This window comes from Carassius carassius, chromosome 3, assembly GCF_963082965.1.
Source record: "Carassius carassius chromosome 3, fCarCar2.1, whole genome shotgun sequence".
Taxonomy (NCBI): domain Eukaryota; kingdom Metazoa; phylum Chordata; class Actinopteri; order Cypriniformes; family Cyprinidae; genus Carassius; species Carassius carassius.
Genome location: NC_081757.1, coordinates 11,005,293 through 11,024,202, shown reverse-complemented (window position 1 = coordinate 11,024,202; position 18,910 = coordinate 11,005,293). Strand labels below are relative to the sequence as shown.

The window sequence follows — 18,910 nt, the reverse complement described above, 5'->3', positions numbered from 1 at the left end:
GTTAAATCTAGTATACTAATGAAACGATTGCTCTACCAAAGTTTGAGGACCCTGCTTGGATTGACTGGACACCACACTGACTATAGTTTACAAGACCAGCACTCTCTGAACACCATTTGGATGGCATCTTACTGGTGCTCAATATTCAAAAATGTTCTTCACTCAGATCTAGACACTTTAGAACCCTAATATCACTTGTAACGCAATACATAATCCACATACGTCCATCCGATTCCATTGCTTTCAATCGTCACGTGACTGTTCCAAACCGTATCCAAGTGGCGTCTGGGATACCCACACATAATCTGACTCACTTTCATCCGTGATTTGCGATGTGAAAAAAACAACAACAGCGCTGTCACTTTAAGGCTTCTCTTTTCGCTTAACGTTTTTTTTGCGTACTGCGGTTTACTGCATAATTGTTTTTTTACTTGTTATCGTCGACATCACTACTTATTGTGTTACCATAATTATCACTATTGCTATGTACAATTGTCCATCGTCTGTAACAGTTATTGAGTGGGATCAAAACGGTGTCTGTAAGTGTGTGATGTGCTGATTGGGCGTGGCAGCGTTGGGGGTGGAGCTGTTTGTCAAGTGGGTGGGGGAGGGGGCGGAGTCTGAGAGCTGCAGTTCCTCTAGTTTCTTCAGGTACTGATCCCTCAACACCAGTAGCTCCTTATAGCGCTGCTCCACTGGACTCTGTTGCTGATATGCACAAATACACACAAACATGCACACATGTGAAGTGACAAATGTGTCAAATAGCCACCAGAGGGCAGCAAAAACAATAAGATGCTGGAATACTAGCTTTTTTTTTTATTAATCTATGGTTAACTGGATAATCATAATAAAAATGTCCAGTTTAATATTCGAAACATGGCACTATGGCCTGTACATATTACATTTGAATGTTTTTTTTTTCTGGTCTTTTGTCTGGTGGCATTTAATATGTAAATGGTAAACAGCATTAATCTTTGTTATGACTAATGTGGCAAAACGCTTCTTTATGCCAATGCTGGAGCAGCTCCTGCAAAACCTCTGTAACAGAATGCGTGTGTGTGTGTGTGTGTGTGGTGATAAGGACATTCTGAGTGACAGTTCACTGCAGTGCCAGTCAGGACATAATTAAAATGGAGAGAGAGGATTTTCTGCACCGCTGAATCGGGTGTGCAGACACACACACACACACACACACACACACACACACACACAATCCCACCCAGAGGCAAAAACACCCACTACAAAAAAAGATGCACATGCATTTCCCCCCTTCAAAGATCAGTTTGTATATACCATAAAAAGTCAGCTTAAATAATGCTTACCACCATACAAAATGCTATAGAGACCTGATTGTGAATGTATGTTGATACCTGTTGTTGTATGCGAGGGTTCCACCTAATGTAATAAGTCACCCAAAGCTCTAGGTGGCGCATGCTGGCTACAGGGTAAAGCACGCGACTGGACTCTGGTGTGTAGAAGGGGTTTACATAGAAAGACGTGTCACTACTGACAAAAGACCACAGCGACACAGTCTTCACCCGAACGTTCTAGTGAATAAAACAACAGGGGAAGAATAGAAGAATCAGAAAGTTAGCATTTTGAATAAACATTGCTCCATTATTTAAAATGAATCTTTAGTATTATTCTATGTTCAAGAAAACGAAAGCAGTTTACACTACCAGTCAAAAATTTTGAATAAGTAAGACTTGTCTCTTTTGCTCACCAAGGCTGCATTAAATTGTCACGTTGTGAAATATTATTACAATTTAAAAGAACTGTTTTCTATGATCATATATTTTAAAATGCTATTCATTCCTGTGATGGGAAAGCTGAATTTTCAGCAGCCGTTACTTCAGTCTTCAGGGTCACATGATCCTTCAGAAATCATTCTTTTGAACTAAAGTACAGGTTATTTAATTGGTAATACAGAATCAGCTGTTAAGCTGTTGAATAAATTGGTAATACAGCAGCTAAGGGTGTTGAATCCTTTGGTTAGCAATAGATGTGAAGTGGAACTGTGTTCCCTAACATTGTTTTTGCGGTGGACAGCTCTAGAGGGCCACCAGAATGAATGTTTCATCTCCCCAAAGTGCATTCTACTCTGACTGAGAGTCATTGAAGCATCCCTTTTACTCATGCTCTACTTCACACAATGAGCGCAAAGAGAAATAAAAAGCAATGTGTGCCTGTGAGAGAAAGCAAGCAATGGCCAATATATCTCACTGATGACAAGTGGCCTCCAATAAGCAGTGAAGAAAATTGGATTTCAGAGATTCAGAGACAAAGGCGTGATCAAGTTAAAGAAAGGTAGAGTGGAGAACATTTGAATAAATCCAGCCTGTTTCCACAATGCACGTAATAATTATTAATTCAAATACAGTGAGGTCCAAACGTAAGAGCACATTTATAATCTGAGAGATCTAAAATCTAGCCAAACCAGCAAATAAATAAAGGATTTTAAAAAACCATAACAGAGTGAAAAAATATTAAGACCTTCTTAATTCATATTCATCACTCAAATCTATTAATCTGGAAGTATCTGTAAGGCCACCCTTTAGCCGCTCTATGCAAAATCAGTTACAAATATTATGGATTGCATTATTAAATATTAAACTTAACAGATATTCAGGGTAGGAAGGACATTGAAGGTTTGCATATTAATGTGGTTTAATATCACTGACACACCAATCGTTTGTGATGTGTGTGTGTTTGTTGTTTCTTACATTGCTTTCACGGGCACTCTCACAGTTGTAGAGGAAAGTGCCAAAGCGGCAGCTGTACAGGTGATCCAAGATTACCACCAGGAGACGTTCATTAAACTCAAACGCTGTTGGGAACTGCAGATGTGGGAGAGAGATAGAAGTTAGAGAGATTTACTTGCATTAACGCATTCAACTCTAATTAGCTGGATAAAATCATTTTACAAAACACATTAAGAAAATGCATTCCAAGTCTGTATGATCTGGTTTCTTTTGCAAGAGACATTTGAGATGCTGTTTTCTGTGTTATAAAAGTAGACAATGATGTGAAACAAAAAGGTTCTTCAGATGCTGAAGGTTCTTTATGGAACCATTTAGACAAAAAAGGTTCTTCTATGGCATCGTAAAGTTCCCTTATTTTTAAGAGTCCAGATAACACACAGAGCTTGCTTTGTTAAGTGGTTTCTTACTCAAATCTCTCTCAAGGTTACATATATTTAAATATGCCACATATCAGCATCCACAATGACCGAACAGCAGTGAAACCAAGAAAGCCATGCAGGTCTGGAGCAGCATGATAGTTCACGTCAAGACAATTAGATCCATACCTGTTTAGTCATTTGCCACACGCAGTCAATAAACTGCACGAAGATAGGTGACCTGTCCTGATCTGCATGGTTTTTGTCTCCATGGCCGATTCTCTACACACACACACAAACACACATATACACAGAGTATAACGTTAATAAAAAAAAATATATATATTTTTTTTGTTTACACAAAAGCACTTATTTATTCTCTAGCAGCTCTATAATCAACTTCTAACATGGCTGACAGAACTCAAAGTCCATCACTACACGTGTGGTTTAACAGATGCAAGACTTTGTAAACTCACTGAAGCGAACTTGTGTCCGAAGCTGATCCATTCCTTCTCCAGCAGCACCTGGAAGCCCCTGAGAGTCCTGTAGTATGAATCCAGCATCAGCATGGACAGAGAGGTGAGCTGAGCCGTGCGGTCCCAGCCGTCACTGCAGTGCACCACCACAGAGCTCCCAGAAGACACTTTATCAGCCACCTGAATGGCCCCTGATAGCACCAGCTAGAGCAAGAAGGAAGCTATTTACATTAGAGCATGTTGAGTTTTATAATATATATATATATTGGTCAGCATTAAAAAAAATATAAAAAATAAAAACCTTAATATGCTCTAGCCAGTGGGTGGACTCCAGGCTGGAGAGCCAATGAGACTCCTCCACATTGGGGTAGACAATGTCCTTTAACTTCTTCAGTGACTCCCTCATGACATGGATATTATGGATGTCCAGAAAGACCAGCTCGGCGTTCTGATATGCATCGTCACCCTCATAACCCCCTCCTGTGGCCTGGAGGGTAAGAGGTGAGAAGTGTACAGGTTAAGATGTGTGATCATGCAGAGAAATTCTGCATCTGCAATCTTGCTTTCACACTCCATGTACCTAAATACATTGTGCAAGAAAAAATATTGGATCAATTACACCATTTGAAAATGCACCGTCAGCGGTGTTCAGTGTGGCGTGGCTTTCAAGCACCACTATGTTCCACTTCTGGGTCCACATTGTGGTTGGTTTTGCTTTTAATTCGTTTTAAAACATACTTATGCGAAAGCAAACCGTTTTGTTTGTCTAATACAAACCAAGAATCCAAGACTGACTGAAAAACAGAAAGCAGACCATACCTCCAGTGGATAAGGCCATAAGTTAAATTTGAGCTAAACAAAAAGGGTTTTCATATTCAAGAACTTCTTGGAAATTAATTTGAATCTCTCAAACCTGCCAATAATCTCCACTTATTAGTAACCCTCTGGAATCTTACCTTGTTTGCCACTGCATTGACATTAGGCCTGGCGTCATAGATGGTGAGTTTGGTGGTACCATTGGCTTCGCGGATTAGGTCCAAATAACGTTCATCATCTTTGTTGCGCTTGCCGCTCATTCCCACCAATGGCTGGCTACACCGCGTGATCACAGCATGGTTCTCTTTATGGAACCATGACAACACCTGATGGGGAAGGAAACACATCATCATTACAGAAGGTGAAGTCATCAACAAACATTAAAAAAATAAAATAAAAAAAACCCTTGTTGAATTGCTATCTGCATTGGACACAATTTTAATAATAATGCATGTCTGTCATTATCCTCATACAGAGATATAAACATCCAACCACATATCACAGTAAATATGTGAAAGTAAATATACTGTTAGATAAATCTGAAAAGCATTGCTTTCTTATATATGTGCAAAAACTGAAATTGACATTCTCCAAACATTTCCATTGAACAGCCTGCGTTACACAGCAAAAGCTTGAATGTAACCTTCCAACAAAAAGCCCATGGTGATTCTGGCCTTTCACACTGGTCATCTGTAAAAGAGCTCACCGGGATGCGGCAGCGGGAGCGGAAGGTAGCGACTCTTTTAAGATCTTCCTCTGTGGCCTTGTATGGAACAACAAGAATTGTAGGATAGGTGTCACACAGCTCGTAGTTCTTATTGATGAAAGTGACCCTCCACTCACTATTGGGTAGACCCTGACAACCAGAACAGAAACACAACACACAATCTTTAGTAAAAGAACACTGTGCAGTATTGTATGCCATTACATTCGAATTATATTATATTTGCAATGATGAGTGTGAGAAAGTTGAACGAGGGCAGCACGGCTGTTTCTACACTAGCACAAGTCCTGGCATCTGGTCCTCACCTGCCTCCTGTACTCTTCCATGGCCTCATAAACGTTCCAGCCATTCTCCTCGTACTTCTCCTGACTCAGAAATGCAAAGAGTTGCTGTAAAAGTCAAAGAAAGAAAAGTGAGAGAGTGAGTTAAACAAGTATTTCATGCATTCTGATACTGATGAAAGCCAGTTGTGAAATGCTGAATTGTTGAAACAACACCTAATCGCAACGCATAAAATTCACAGAAGTTTTAAATCATTTCTGAATGAATCTAAAAATTAGCATTTGAGAATAAAGTTAAACATCAAACACTAACCATTCCATGAGACAGTGGGAAAGCATATTTGAAAATAATCTCGAAGATGTCTCTTCGACTGTGGCCTTCTTGCTTCAGAGCAAATCGCAGGTTCCTCATGTCCTGACACACACACACACACACACACACACACACACACACAATGATTTGAGAATGTCAGACTTTCAAAAAGAAGATGCTAGCTCTGCTCTGCTCTAACCTATCAAATATTCATACTATAGATGTTTACAATTAAAGCAGAAGCTTTGTGTGAGTGATACCTTGCAGGTGATTTCAAGTCCATAGGAGTTCTCTCCTCGACTGGAGGCTCCGCCCATCTTCTCTACACGGCTTATTACACCTAATGGCACATCCAGGGTAACTGGCGACTCCTTTAGACAGAAAGTGACAACAATCTTACACATACAGTACTGTGTAAAAGTCTTAGGCCACTAGTATTTTCACTAACAAAAAATGGTTCAGTTAAAAAAATCAGTTATTTTTATGTTTTGCTTATCCAAGATGCTTCAAGAAACCTGCAAAGCTTCAATACTGTGCAAAGTTTTAGGTACTTGTGTAAAAATAGTGTGACCACACTATGCGTTAACAAAAGCTTTTGTCCTAGGTGCACTTGCGCATTGTTTTTCAGGTAGCTTTGCAGGTTTCTTGAAGCATCTTGGATACATTGCCACAGTTCTTCTGGATTGAGTCTGTCTCCGTTTGTTCTGTTTCTTCATGTTATTCCAGACAGACTGAGGATGATGAGATCAGATCTCTGTGTGCAGCACTGGCTGTGGTCAGACTCCTTGTACAAACAAAAATCCCACTGGATTATTACAATTAATGGCAAAAATAATGCTTGGAAATGTAAACTGATATTACCCACTGACACACTACAGCAAAATATAGAAATAACTGACTTAAAACCATTTTTTTTTTGGTGAAAATACTAGTGGCCAAAGACTTTCACAGTACTGTATATATAGTATGTATTATAAACACCTCAGAAGTGACACTTTCAGTTCCTTGCAATTATATTAAATATGTGCTAAAGCATTTCAAATAAAGTGTGTTTAATAGGTCTTTGGTTCCATCTAACCAGTCCACTAACATATTTGTGTGACACAACTAGATCTTCAATAAAAAACAAGATTTCAAAACAGTTTGCATTACTGTATCAATGATTTTTTTTTTTTGCCACTTTGCCAGGCTGACAGATCATGGCAACAGACCCCAGCAACGGTCAAAACATCCACAAAACAGGGCCACGGGTGTCCGCTACCATGGGCCAACCAAGGACAGAGCCAGAAACAAGATGAAAGCCTTTCTCTGATATGATGTGATACAAAATCCCTCCTTCTTCCTGTCCTTTCATATTCTTCTTTTTTAATACAGACGAAAAGATGTGTGCTATAACTAAAGGTAGCCGATAAATTTATCCAAAATAAAGAATGCGGAAACAAGCCTTTTTGAGAAGGAAAGACTGAAAGACAGAAGGAAATGGATGAGCTAGTTTTAAAGGAGCACCTGACATGGCCTCAGAATGACTGTGCCTGAACACGTAGAGAACTATGCGTTGCAATTTTGGGAAATGAAAATGAAAGTTTCTCTTACGGAGTCAGTGTTCTTGAAGTAGAGTCTGTAGTTGGTGATGAACACCTTTCCTTTGACTGCAGCATTAAAAGGGCAGATGTAGATGATGTCTTTATCTGAGGAGTAAAAGAGAGTAGGAAATACAAATAAAGCTCAACATTTAATAATCCCATAAAGTCCATCTTAACATGCCTGTGTGAAACAATTAAAGGTGCATTAAAGTAAGTTTTGACAAATAAAATGTTTTGTTAAAACATCGTACACTCACATTTAATGAAGACTCCAGTCATATCAGTGTTCAAGACAAAACTACTGTACATAACAAAAGAGTGGTCCCCCCTCACAGAGGATGCCATTTTGAGATCACGTGACCTGCCAGGTACTTTATTTTGATAGCCCTCTATTATTCATTATTATCTATTATTATTAAATACAACTGTGTAATACTGCATCCTTGCCTATATGTTGGCTTGCCAGAAATCGTAAAAAAAATGGATGGCGCATAAATGAACAATGGCATTCCCCATGATTTTAAGGTTAAATCTGTTTAAATACTGGGTTGGTTTTCAATGATTAGCGTGCAACACTGACTTAACTCTCTTGACTTAGGTGCTTTATTAAGCATTTTAGGTGCTATGCTAAGGTAATGTGCACAGTGAACATGACAAATTTCATAATATTCTCATGCACCGTAAGCATGTACTGTATGCATGCAGCCTGATTTTTCTAACTGCACACAATCTGTATGCTCAACTAGCATATGCGTCTTGAATTAATTTACATCAATAACTTTAGGAGAGAAATAGCACATACAGTTTTCTAAAATTACTACTATTAATAAAATTACGTATTCCATTATACTTATGTTATTTTTTTAATACATTTGTTAAACTGTATAGGTTTCATAATTGAATTAATTAGACATCATTTTTGATTACTAAAATTTAATTTGAGTCCAGAAAAATTAGAACTGAATCCAGAAAGAAATAAAAGAAATGGAATCTGGGAGAAAATAAAATATATTTCATAAGTTTCATAAGTCCCAAGGCGATCTTGAATTAACAGTTTTACGACTAGCATGTCATTTGAACATTACAAATTGTCAATATTAATATGCATTTTAAAATATACAAGTATGACCAAAATTCTTATGGAAATATCAGACTAATTCTTATTGATTTAAGAGCATAAAAGCACACACATGCTCTCACTCACCGATCACTCTCTCTTCTCCCGGCAGCATGGCAACATCTGCCAGCGGCTCCATCTTCAGGCTTTCTCTGGACGCCTGTCAAAACATGCAAGAACATCGAGTTGACATGGGCACATCCCTCACATGCACACAACTACTCACAACATTAATACACTACAGTTCTAAACCAGACATGATTGTACTCAGTGGCATCTGATCAGAGGAAAAGAAAAACACTGGGAAAAAACCTGAGAGTGACAGGAATGGAAGAGGAAGTAGTGAAGAGAGGAAAATAAAGAGTAAGAGGAGACTGTTCTCTTCCTTAATCCACTGGCTGGGAGCTCCAGTCTGATGCTCTATGTGTGTGTGTGTGTGTGTGTGTGTGTATGTGATCAGGGATCCAGATTGTCTTTCCCTGGGCTATTTTCCTGCTGCCAGTTGAAGGTTAGTGAACTGGAATGCGAGCTAAGAGTGTCATTTGCTGCATGTAGTCGTTTATTCTGTTGGCTTTTTGCTGCTGTTCAATGTTTTGCACGTCGCAACCCTGTGGGCAGAGTGAAGCAAGGGGTTCTGGGTAATAGTCTATCCTGTGTTCTTGAGATGACAAATGGAGTAGCCAAACACACACACACACACACACACACACACACACAGTGATCCTAGCAGGGAAACTAACCTGGTTCACACAAATAAGAGGTAGTTGGGTAAACAGAAGAGGACAGATGAGGAAGGGGGAGAATAAAAAACAGCCAACTAGTAAGAGGATTAAAAGAGACAACGTTAAAGACATCTTAAAGGTACAGTGTGCATTTTCTGCACTTTTGTTCACAGCCATCTGGGAAATCATGCCCAAATGGCTTATAGTCGTTATTGCATATTAAGCTACGATAGGTAAAAGAAAGAAAGAAAGAAAGAAAGAAAGAAAGGAGACTGACTGAGATAAAAGAGACAAACTGAGGCAATCACAGAGACAGATGGACGGCTCTCTGTACAAAATCTCTTTAGCTGTCCTTGGGGACCCTGGAGAAACGGAGACTCAGGTTTTGCTGCCTATCACCTGCCAGGTGTAAGAGCTCCACTAACATATGTATGGAACAGCAGTCTCCTGGCTCAAGAGCTAGCGATGTGCCAGCTCCCTGTCTGCCTGGAATCCCCTCTGCCCAGAGAGGTTACATGTGCCAAGACACACACTGCATATGCATGTGTTTATCTAGGGAGGGGCGCTCTGCTTTTAAAGGAAACAACCTATTTCGCTTTAACCACTAAGACAAGTTCCCATTTGAATTACTCTGTTTTCAAACATTTAGCAACATGCAATATGCAAGCATATTATTAATCACTCTATAAATGTACTGAATAGCTAAGCTGGTCTGAGTACACATTTTGGTCTTAAAATAAGTCATAAAGTGTCACGGTTCATGAATGCACCGTTTCCTGCTCATCTCATGTTACGTCATGTTGATTGTTTCATGTGGGTGTTACCGCTGATCAGGCAGCTGCAGCTCATTCCACCAGCCTACTTAATGCCCTGTCTTTCGTCTCTTGTTTGTCGGATCGTTGTTTGAGGTCCTCCGTGATTCTTGTCTGTGTTCCATCTGCTCAGCTATGTCTGTGTCTTGTTCCTGTTCGGTCGCTATTGGAATTATCAGTCATCATACGGATCCCTCACCATCACCCACCTGCGCACTCAATCACCTCCTCACCAGTCTGTGCTGCCATCGAGGTCCCTGCGTCACCCACCATCAACCCAGCCTGGCAATACTTCTCTAATAAACATAATTTACTTGCAACTGCTTCCTGTCCTTAATTCGAACGTGACAGAACGATCTGACCACACATGGAAGCAGCGAGTAACCCATCATCGGCGTTGGAAGAGTTCCTCAGCGCCAGTGCTCGAAGGATGGACTCCCAGGAACGGAATCTTAACCACACTGGTCGCGCTGTTCAGGTTTTGGTGGCGCAGGTGTCTGAGCTCACCCAGCAATTACAGCTTCTGCGAGCACCCACTGCGCCACTCACACCGCCTGTTCCTCCCACACCATCGGAGACCCCCTCCCAGCCGGAACCACGCCTTCCTATTCCGGAAACCTACTCGGGTGAGCCAAATTTCTGTAGAGCTTTCTTAACACGATGCGATATGCACTTCTCTCTTCAACCCAGGAACTTCTCCAACGAACAAGCCAAGGTGGCGTTCGTATTGACACTGCTCACTGGGAGGGCGGCATTATGGGGAACGGCGGTGTGGGAGAATCAAGATCCATGCTGCGCCTCGATCCAGACACTCTCCGCTGAGATGAAGCGGGTCTTTGATCGAGCCGTTGCCGGGAGAGAGGCGGCTAGGAAGCTAGCCGAATTACATCAAGGAGAGAGTTCAGTTTCAGACTTGTCTATCGAGTTCCGCACCCTGGCGGTGGAGTGTCAATGGAACGAGGAGGCGCAGTGGGACATGTTCCTGAATGGGCTGGCTGACCGCGTCCAGAGGGAGATCTACGCCCTGGACCTTCCGACCTCACTCAATGGGCTCATTGAGCTGGCACTGAGGGTAGATGCACGACTAACGCGAGTAGAACGACGTAACCTACCCAATCCCACACCGAGAGCCCATACGGATGTTTGAGTCAGTGGCAGGGACGCAGCCAGCCCCTCCTATGATCACGAGCCTATGCAGGTAGGGCGAGCTCGGCTTTCCCGGGAGGAGAAGGAGAGGCGGAGGTCCCTGGGTCTGTGCCTCTACTGCAGGGGGACCGGTCATCACGCCTACATCTGTCCGTTAAAAGACCAAGCCCAGAAGTAAGTATGAGGCTACTATCGGGTGAGAAGACCTCATCATCATCTACGCTCCTCCCGGTAAGACTAAGATGGTCAGCACGACTTCACAACTGTCAAGCACTTCTGGACTCCGGGGATGAAGGTAATTTCATGAACTATGCACTCGCACGCAGACTTCAAATTCCCCTCAGACCCCTCACTCACCAGATCACGGTTCACGCCCTCAATGGACAGAGACTGCCGGTCATCTCACACATCACTGAAAACATTACCCTCATCACATCAGGCAACCACTCAGAAATCATCTCATTCTACATCCTTGACTCTCCCCTTGCACCCATAGTACTTGGCCATCCCTGGCTCCTCCGTCACAACCCCAAAATAGACTGGCAATTGCATTCCATCCTGGCCTGAAGTAACAAGTGTCATGAGTCTTGTCTAGTGTCTGCTTGTCCGTCTGTTTCTATGTCTGTGTTTCAGGAGGAAGCAGTGGATTTGTCTAACGTGCCCGCGGAGTACCTCTCGTGCTGCTTCTCTCCCTCCGCATCGTCCCTATGACTGTGCCATAGATTTACTGTCAGGTAAGTCTCCGCCTAAAGGCAAATTATATTCACTTTCTGTCCCAGAAAGGGAGGCTATGGAGAAATATATTTCTGATTCTCTAGCTTCGAAGTTCATCCGCCCTTCCTCTTCTCCAGCGGGGGCGGGGTTCTTTTTTGTGGGGAAGAAAGACGGATCGCTGCGACCTTGTATTGATTACCGGGGACTGAACAACATCACGGTAAAGAATACTTACCCTTTGCCGTTGATGTCTTCAGCCTTTGAGAGGTTGCAGGGAGCGTCAATCTTCACGAAATTGGACTTACGTAATGCTTATCATTTGGTCCGTATCAGGGAGGGGATGAATGGAAGACCGCTTTTAACACCCCCAGGGGGCACTTTGAATACTTGGTCATGCCCTTTGGGCTGTCCAACTCCCCAGCGGTCTTCCAGGCATTCGTCAACGACGTGCTGCGAGATATGATCGATCAATTCATATATGTCTACCTGGACGACATATTGATTTTTTCCTCTTCTCTCCAGGAACATGTGCAGCACGTTCGACAAGGGCTTCAGAGGTTGCTAGAGAATGGGCTTTTTATCAAGGCGGAGAAATGCGCTTTTCATGCACAGTCGGTTCCGTTTCTTGGGTATATCGTGTCAACTGAGGGAATACGCATGGATCCCGAGAAGGTAAAGGCTGTGGTAGAGTGGCCAAGTCCAGATTCCCGTAAGGCCCTACAGAGGTTTCTGGGGGTTCGCAAACTTCTACCTGCATTTTATTTGCAACCTCAGTCAACTAGCTGCACCTCTGACCGCCTTTACCTCCCCCAAAACTACGTTCAAACAAACTATGTTTGCCAAACTGAAGAGCTGCTTCGTTTCAGCCCCTATCCTAATCACCCCTGATCCATCACATCAGTTTGTGGTGGAGGTCGACGCATCGGAGGTGGGGGTAGGTGCGGTGTTATCCCAACGTTCTCCTTCTCCGATTAATCCGCCCCCCCCCACCCCCCATCGAGGTCCCTGCATCACCCACCATCAACCCAGCCTGGCAATACTTCTCTAATAAACATCATTTACTTGCAACTGCTTCCTGTCCTTAATTCAAACGTGACAAAGATAAATGATAGATAAATAATGTGGACATCAGTTTTTTTTTTATTTTTTTACATTTTTTTTATTTTATTATACTGTATTCATAATTATATTAACCCAATTCTAAATGAAATGAAATCATATATATTTTCACCATTTGCTTTTGCAACAACTCACTTATATAGTCTTGGCGTGTGACAAATTATTTTTAAAAATTCTTAAAAACGCTGTTTAAAATAACTCAAATGTAAAAGAAGTGACGTCAATAAAAGAAGTATAAGCAGCATATGCCTCTTCTAAAGCATCTATATGGCTGTTTAATACTATAGGAAGCAGAGCAAAGGGCAGCTCTATTGATACCAGTTAAGAGTATTATTAATTCATGCAGAAAACGAAAGTCTAACCCTCATACAACAGCAATGCACACTTACAGGATAATGTAGTTTGTAAAGCAAAGGGAGAAAATGAGAAACAATCGGTTACAGTCAAAGGACAGAAGGAGAGCACAATTACAGCATGTGTGCACTCACGTTTGGGCTGGAGCTGTTCCCCAGAGGACTGGAGTTGTAAGGTGCTATAGGAGCCGAGGCCATCACTGGGTTTGCTTCTTCCACCTCCACAAGAGACATGTCATTTTTCTTTCAGCTCAACAATAACGTTTTTTTGTTCTTTTTTCCGTTCCGTTTCTTGGGTATATCGTGTCAACTGAGGGAATACGCATGGACCCCGAGAAGGTAAAGGCTGTGGTAGAGTGGCCAAGTCCAGATTCCCGTAAGGCCCTACAGAGGTTTCTGGGGGTTCGCAAACTTCTACCTGCATTTTATTTGCAACCTCAGTCAACTAGCTGCACCTCTGACCGCCTTTACCTCCCCCAAAACTACGTTCAGGTGGTCAGACACAGCCGAGGCTGTGTTTGCCAAACTGAAGAGCTGCTTCGTTTCAGCCCCTATCCTAATCACCCCTGATCCATCACATCAGTTTGTGGTGGAGGTCGACGCATCAGAGGTGGGGGTAGGTGCGGTGTTATCCCAACGTTCTCCTTCAGACGACAAGATGCACCCGTGCGTGTTTTTTTCATATTGATTATCCCCTGCCGAATGCAATTATGATATTGGTAACCGAGAATTGTTGCCAGTCAAGATGGCATTGGAGGAATGGTGCCACTGGTTAGAAGGCTCGGGGGTTTTATAGTATGGACCTTTTATAGTATGGACCGACCACAAGAATTTAGAATACATTAGTACTGCCAAAAGGTTGAACTCCAGGCAGTCTCGGTGGGCACTTTTTTTTTGGACGTTTTGATTTTACTCTCTCGTACCGCCCGGGTTCCAAGAACATCAAACCCGATTCTTTGTCGCGCATTTTTTACCGTTCCGAATGCCCGTCTACTCCCGAGTGTATTTTACCTGAGACATTAGTGGTCTCCACACTCACATGGGAGGTCGAATCGAAGGTCAAGACGGCCTTAGAAGGGGTAACGCCTCCGCCTGGGTGCCCACCGAATCGATTATTTGTGCCAGAGGGATTACTGTCCAACATCATTCAGTGGGGGCATTGCTTTAATGTGGCTTGTCTTCCAGGAATTAACCGTACTAAATTTTTGGTCAAGCAACGATTCTGGTGTCCACTTATGGATCGCGACATTCACAGTTTTGTTTTGGCTTGCTCAGTTTGCGCCACTGGTAAGACTTCCAATCGACTCCCTGATGGGTTACTTCAACCGCTGCCGGTCCCTTCGAGACCCTGGTCCCATATCGCACTAGATTTTATTACCGCCCTTCCAGGGCAACACGGTAGTTTTGACCGTGGTGGACTGGTTCTCAAAGGCGGGCCACTTTATTCCTTTGCCCAAATTACCCTCAGCCAAGGAGACAGCGTTGACCGTCGTAGATCACGTCTTTCGTTTACATGGCCTCCCGACAGATGTGGTCTCCGACAGAGGACCCCAATTTGTGTCAAAATTTTGGCGTGAATTTTGTAGATTACTGGGAGCGACTGTAAGTCTGTCCTCAGGGTTTCATCCCCAGAGCAATGGTCAAACCGAGAGAGCCAACCAAGATTTGGAAAGGGTGTTGTGATGTTTGGTCTCCAAAAATCCTTCCTCCTGGAGCCAACAACTGTCAATGGTGGAGTATGCCCACAATACATTACCAATATCAGCTACAGGCCTATCTCTGTTTGAGTGTAGTGTAGGATACCAGCCACCAATTTTTCCCAGTCTGGAATCCGAAGTCGCGGTCCCCTCCGTTCTCGCCTTTGTCCAGAGGTGTCACCGTACTTGGACTAGAGCCCGCGAGACTCTACTCCAAGTGGGGGCGCGCACCAAGGTTAAAGCCGACCGCCACCGGTCTAGGCCTCCCGTATATGTTGTGGGTCAAAAAGTGTGGCTTTCTACCAAGAACAATCCTCTCCGTTCCGTCTCTAATAAACTGGCTCCCAAATTTATTGGCCTGTTCACTGTCACCAAGATCATTAGTCCGGTGGCAGTCCGCCTTAAACTTCCTCCAGCGTACAGGAGAATTCATCCCGCCTTTCATGTATCTAAAATAAAGCCTGTATTTCATTCTCCGATTAATCCGCCCCCCCCCCCCCCCCACCCCCCATCGAGGTCCCTGCATCACCCAGCCTGGCAATACTTCTCTAATAAACATCATTTACTTGCAACTGCTTCCTGTCCTTAATTCAAACGTGACAAAGATAAATGATAGATAAATAATGTGGACATCAGTTTTTTTTTTTTTTTTTACATTTTTTTTATTTTATTATACTGTATTCATAATTATATTAACCCAATTCTAAATGAAATGAAATCATATATATTTTCACCATTTGCTTTTGCAACAACTCACTTATATAGTCTTGGCGTGTGACAAATTATTTTTAAAAATTCTTAAAAACGCTGTTTAAAATAACTCAAATGTAAAAGAAGTGACGTCAATAAAAGAAGTATAAGCAGCATATGCCTCTTCTAAAGCATCTATATGGCTGTTTAATACTATAGGAAGCAGAGCAAAGGGCAGCTCTATTGATACCAGTTAAGAGTATTATTAATTCATGCAGAAAACGAAAGTCTAACCCTCATACAACAGCAATGCACACTTACAGGATAATGTAGTTTGTAAAGCAAAGGGAGAAAATGAGAAACAATCTGTTACAGTCAAAGGACAGAAGGAGAGCACAATTACAGCATGTGTGCACTCACGTTTGGGCTGGAGCTGTTCCCCAGAGGACTGGAGTTGTAAGGTGCTATAGGAGCCGAGGCCATCACTGGGTTTGCTTCTTCCACCTCCACAAGAGACATGTCATTTTTCTTTCAGCTCAACAATAACGTTTTTTTGTTCATTTTTTCTCCTGGCTAGTAGTCCAGTTTTGTAGCCTGTCCCGGTCTACATTTTCAGTTTCAGCAAAAAATATATTTATTTCTGACATCTACATTTTTAAAATGGGTAACTCTATGACAGTAACAAATGTATACATTTGCTTTTGCTGAACAAAAATGGTATAAAGTGATTTTTCACTCATTCAAACAGATGCTTCAAAGATTATTGTAAATCATCTACACTATCATCAAAAGTTTGGGGTCGGTAAGATTGTTCTGAAAGAAGTCTCTTATATTCACCAAGGCTACATTTAATTGATCCCAATTCAATTATTGTAAAATACCATTACAATTTAAAGTAAAAAATGTATTTAAATAGAAATCAGTTAATGTAATTTATTCCAGTGATGGGCAAAGTGGAATTTACATCAGCAATTAGGCTACTTCAGTCTTACTTAAATTTTTGTGGAAAACGTGCTTATTTTTATTTCACAGTTGAAGGTTCTTAATCTTTATTTTTATTTCCTGCAATTATATGAAACCGAAATTTTACATCATTGTAACTGTGTTTACTGTCAATTAATTTTTTGCTAAGAAAAGAAAAATTCATACTGACCCCAAACTTTTGAATGATAGACTGTGTAATCTATGAATAACCACTATTATTGCAATAATAATTGCAATACAAACAGACAAATATTTAAATCTGCAATGCAAAAACAAGTTTACAACTAAACAATAACAGACAGAAATATCAGTTTGCTCTAGGCCATCTGTTGTTGTTGAACTCTTCGTATCAAGTTTTCAAATTGAAATTATAGAACAGTGCGACAGGCAGCTATTTTTGCAGAAACTACCACAGATGTGTCACAGTGGAAGTGAGATGAAAATATGAAACATAGTGTGAATAAACGACAACACCCCATCTGCGAAAGTTAATGAACATCTTTGTCAAGTGATGCATTGTGGGATAGAAATGCTGTCAAATCTTTACTTGATTAAATTGATTTTGATTATACTGTGGCAATGCTATAATAATTTGGACAATTAGCCTTAGCCATATTTATCTGAAATGTTTTACATGAACATAAATTAAATCATAATTGTTTAATTAACTTTATTTAATAAAAATACAAAAGATGCCACAGAAAAGATGACCCAAACATGCCACAAGCTTTTTCACCAAACACCTCAGCAATATGTCCGCATACAGACCACATCAGCATAGCAATCACTATTTGGGCTAAATTTACACTTCTGTCATGAACTGTAATGCTGAAAACACAAGCTCAGATCTCTTCTGAGTCACTGTGGGGCAAATATGAAGCTCTGAGGTTGAAACAGACCCCTGAGGGAATGACACATGAGATTAGTGGTCAGAGACAATAACGATAACAGCACCAACCTGTGTGTGTGCGTGTGTGTGTGAGAGAGAGAGAAAGAGAGAGAGAGAGAGAATTATTTAAAATGATGAAAGGGCTGTTGTGGCTCTTACATGACGATGCACATTTACAGCCTTCTTCTCCTGCTGCCTATGAAGAAAATGACTTTTAAAGAGAGGAATGAAATCAACTCTGTCACAGACAGTTTTACTTCAAAATACTAATACTCCAAAAACTCTCATCCTAAGGCTTTAAATGCACGAATCAATCACGGAAAAAGCAACGTAGCGTTAGGAACACACTTTCACTAACTTATGTGATGATGTGATGGAAAATAATGAGCAGTTTTTATCTGGCCCAAATGCGCACATATCCACTTCCATTCATTTACAATGGCAGATAACGACATATACATCAAAACAAGCTTCTCAGGTGTCTAAAAGTCCACTTTTATAACTTCTCGCGATTTCGTGGGAGCTGGGCTACACTGTGAATGTATTCCAGCACAGGACTGTGACCAGGAAATAGCTCGGGCCTATCTCTGCCACAGCTCTCAAGTGCAACATTTACCCACGAGTCCGCTCCAAGCAGCGCTAAATAAAGACCAGACCCTCGCCGAAAAGTCATAACGTGCGACCCGAGCAATCTTGGGTTTGCAAATGTCTTTACTTACCCAGAAACTGCAATTCTCCTTTCCTCTGATCGCCAGTCTGTTTTGCACCGCCGCAGGAAGCGCTCAGCCCCAGTCACGTGACAGCGGTCACGGCGTCCATTGGCTACTTGTCAAATCGTGTACTGCAAGGAATTTAGGGAGTTGTATTTTTGATAAGAAGGGTGAAATAAGATACTCGTTCTGGAAACATGATTATTATTATAACATGAATATTATTTGTTCATATATTTCATGTCACAGTGTTACTGACGGTAAAACAAAAACAAAAACAAAAAAACTCTCCTCTATTTTGAGTGTCAGCATTGCTTGGAACTATGGGGTCAGAAATAGTGTAGCTAATTTGGACAAACGATAGGCCTACATCTGTTTCCATTGTTGCCTGATAACAAACGACTTCTAGTGTATAGTGTATTCAACCTCCATTTCAGACACCATTTCCCCAGTTTATCATTTAGAGAAACACAAAAAAGTGCATGCCTAGAGTTTTTATTATCCCGTATAATTACAGATGAATTATTTTACTCCTCTCAAATCTTTTCTTTACTTTTACCAGTCATTAATATTTGACAAATAATGAATGCAATAGTTTTCTTGCATAAGCTGTCTGTATTCATTTAAGCCTCTAAACTGGTAG

At 41.5% G+C, this 18,910-nt stretch overlaps 1 protein-coding gene across 3 annotated transcripts; it reads right to left on the bottom strand.

The window, feature by feature from the left end:
- Window positions 1-388: 388 nt before the first annotated feature.
- Window positions 389-18,348, bottom strand: LOC132119044 (myotubularin-like). 3 transcript variants are annotated; one of them, XM_059528805.1, is made up of 16 exons: window positions 18,152-18,230; window positions 13,710-13,715; window positions 13,433-13,509; window positions 8,519-8,591; window positions 7,325-7,419; window positions 5,992-6,102; window positions 5,732-5,833; window positions 5,443-5,526; window positions 5,120-5,269; window positions 4,554-4,739; window positions 3,899-4,084; window positions 3,598-3,801; window positions 3,311-3,403; window positions 2,727-2,840; window positions 1,374-1,550; window positions 389-708 (listed from the first exon to the last, which is right to left on the bottom strand). In XM_059528805.1, the coding sequence occupies exons 1-16, from the start codon at window positions 18,228-18,230 to the stop codon at window positions 526-528; spliced, it is 1,920 nt and encodes a 639-aa protein (XP_059384788.1). In that variant the 3' UTR covers window positions 389-525. The 3 variants fall into 3 exon arrangements, with proteins under 3 accessions (XP_059384788.1, XP_059384780.1, XP_059384772.1); XM_059528797.1 differs by lacking the exons at window positions 13,433-13,509; window positions 13,710-13,715; window positions 18,152-18,230 and adding an exon at window positions 18,277-18,348; XM_059528789.1 differs by lacking the exons at window positions 13,710-13,715; window positions 18,152-18,230 and having other exon boundaries at window positions 13,433-13,572.
- Between the last annotated feature and the right edge of the window lie 562 nt (window positions 18,349-18,910).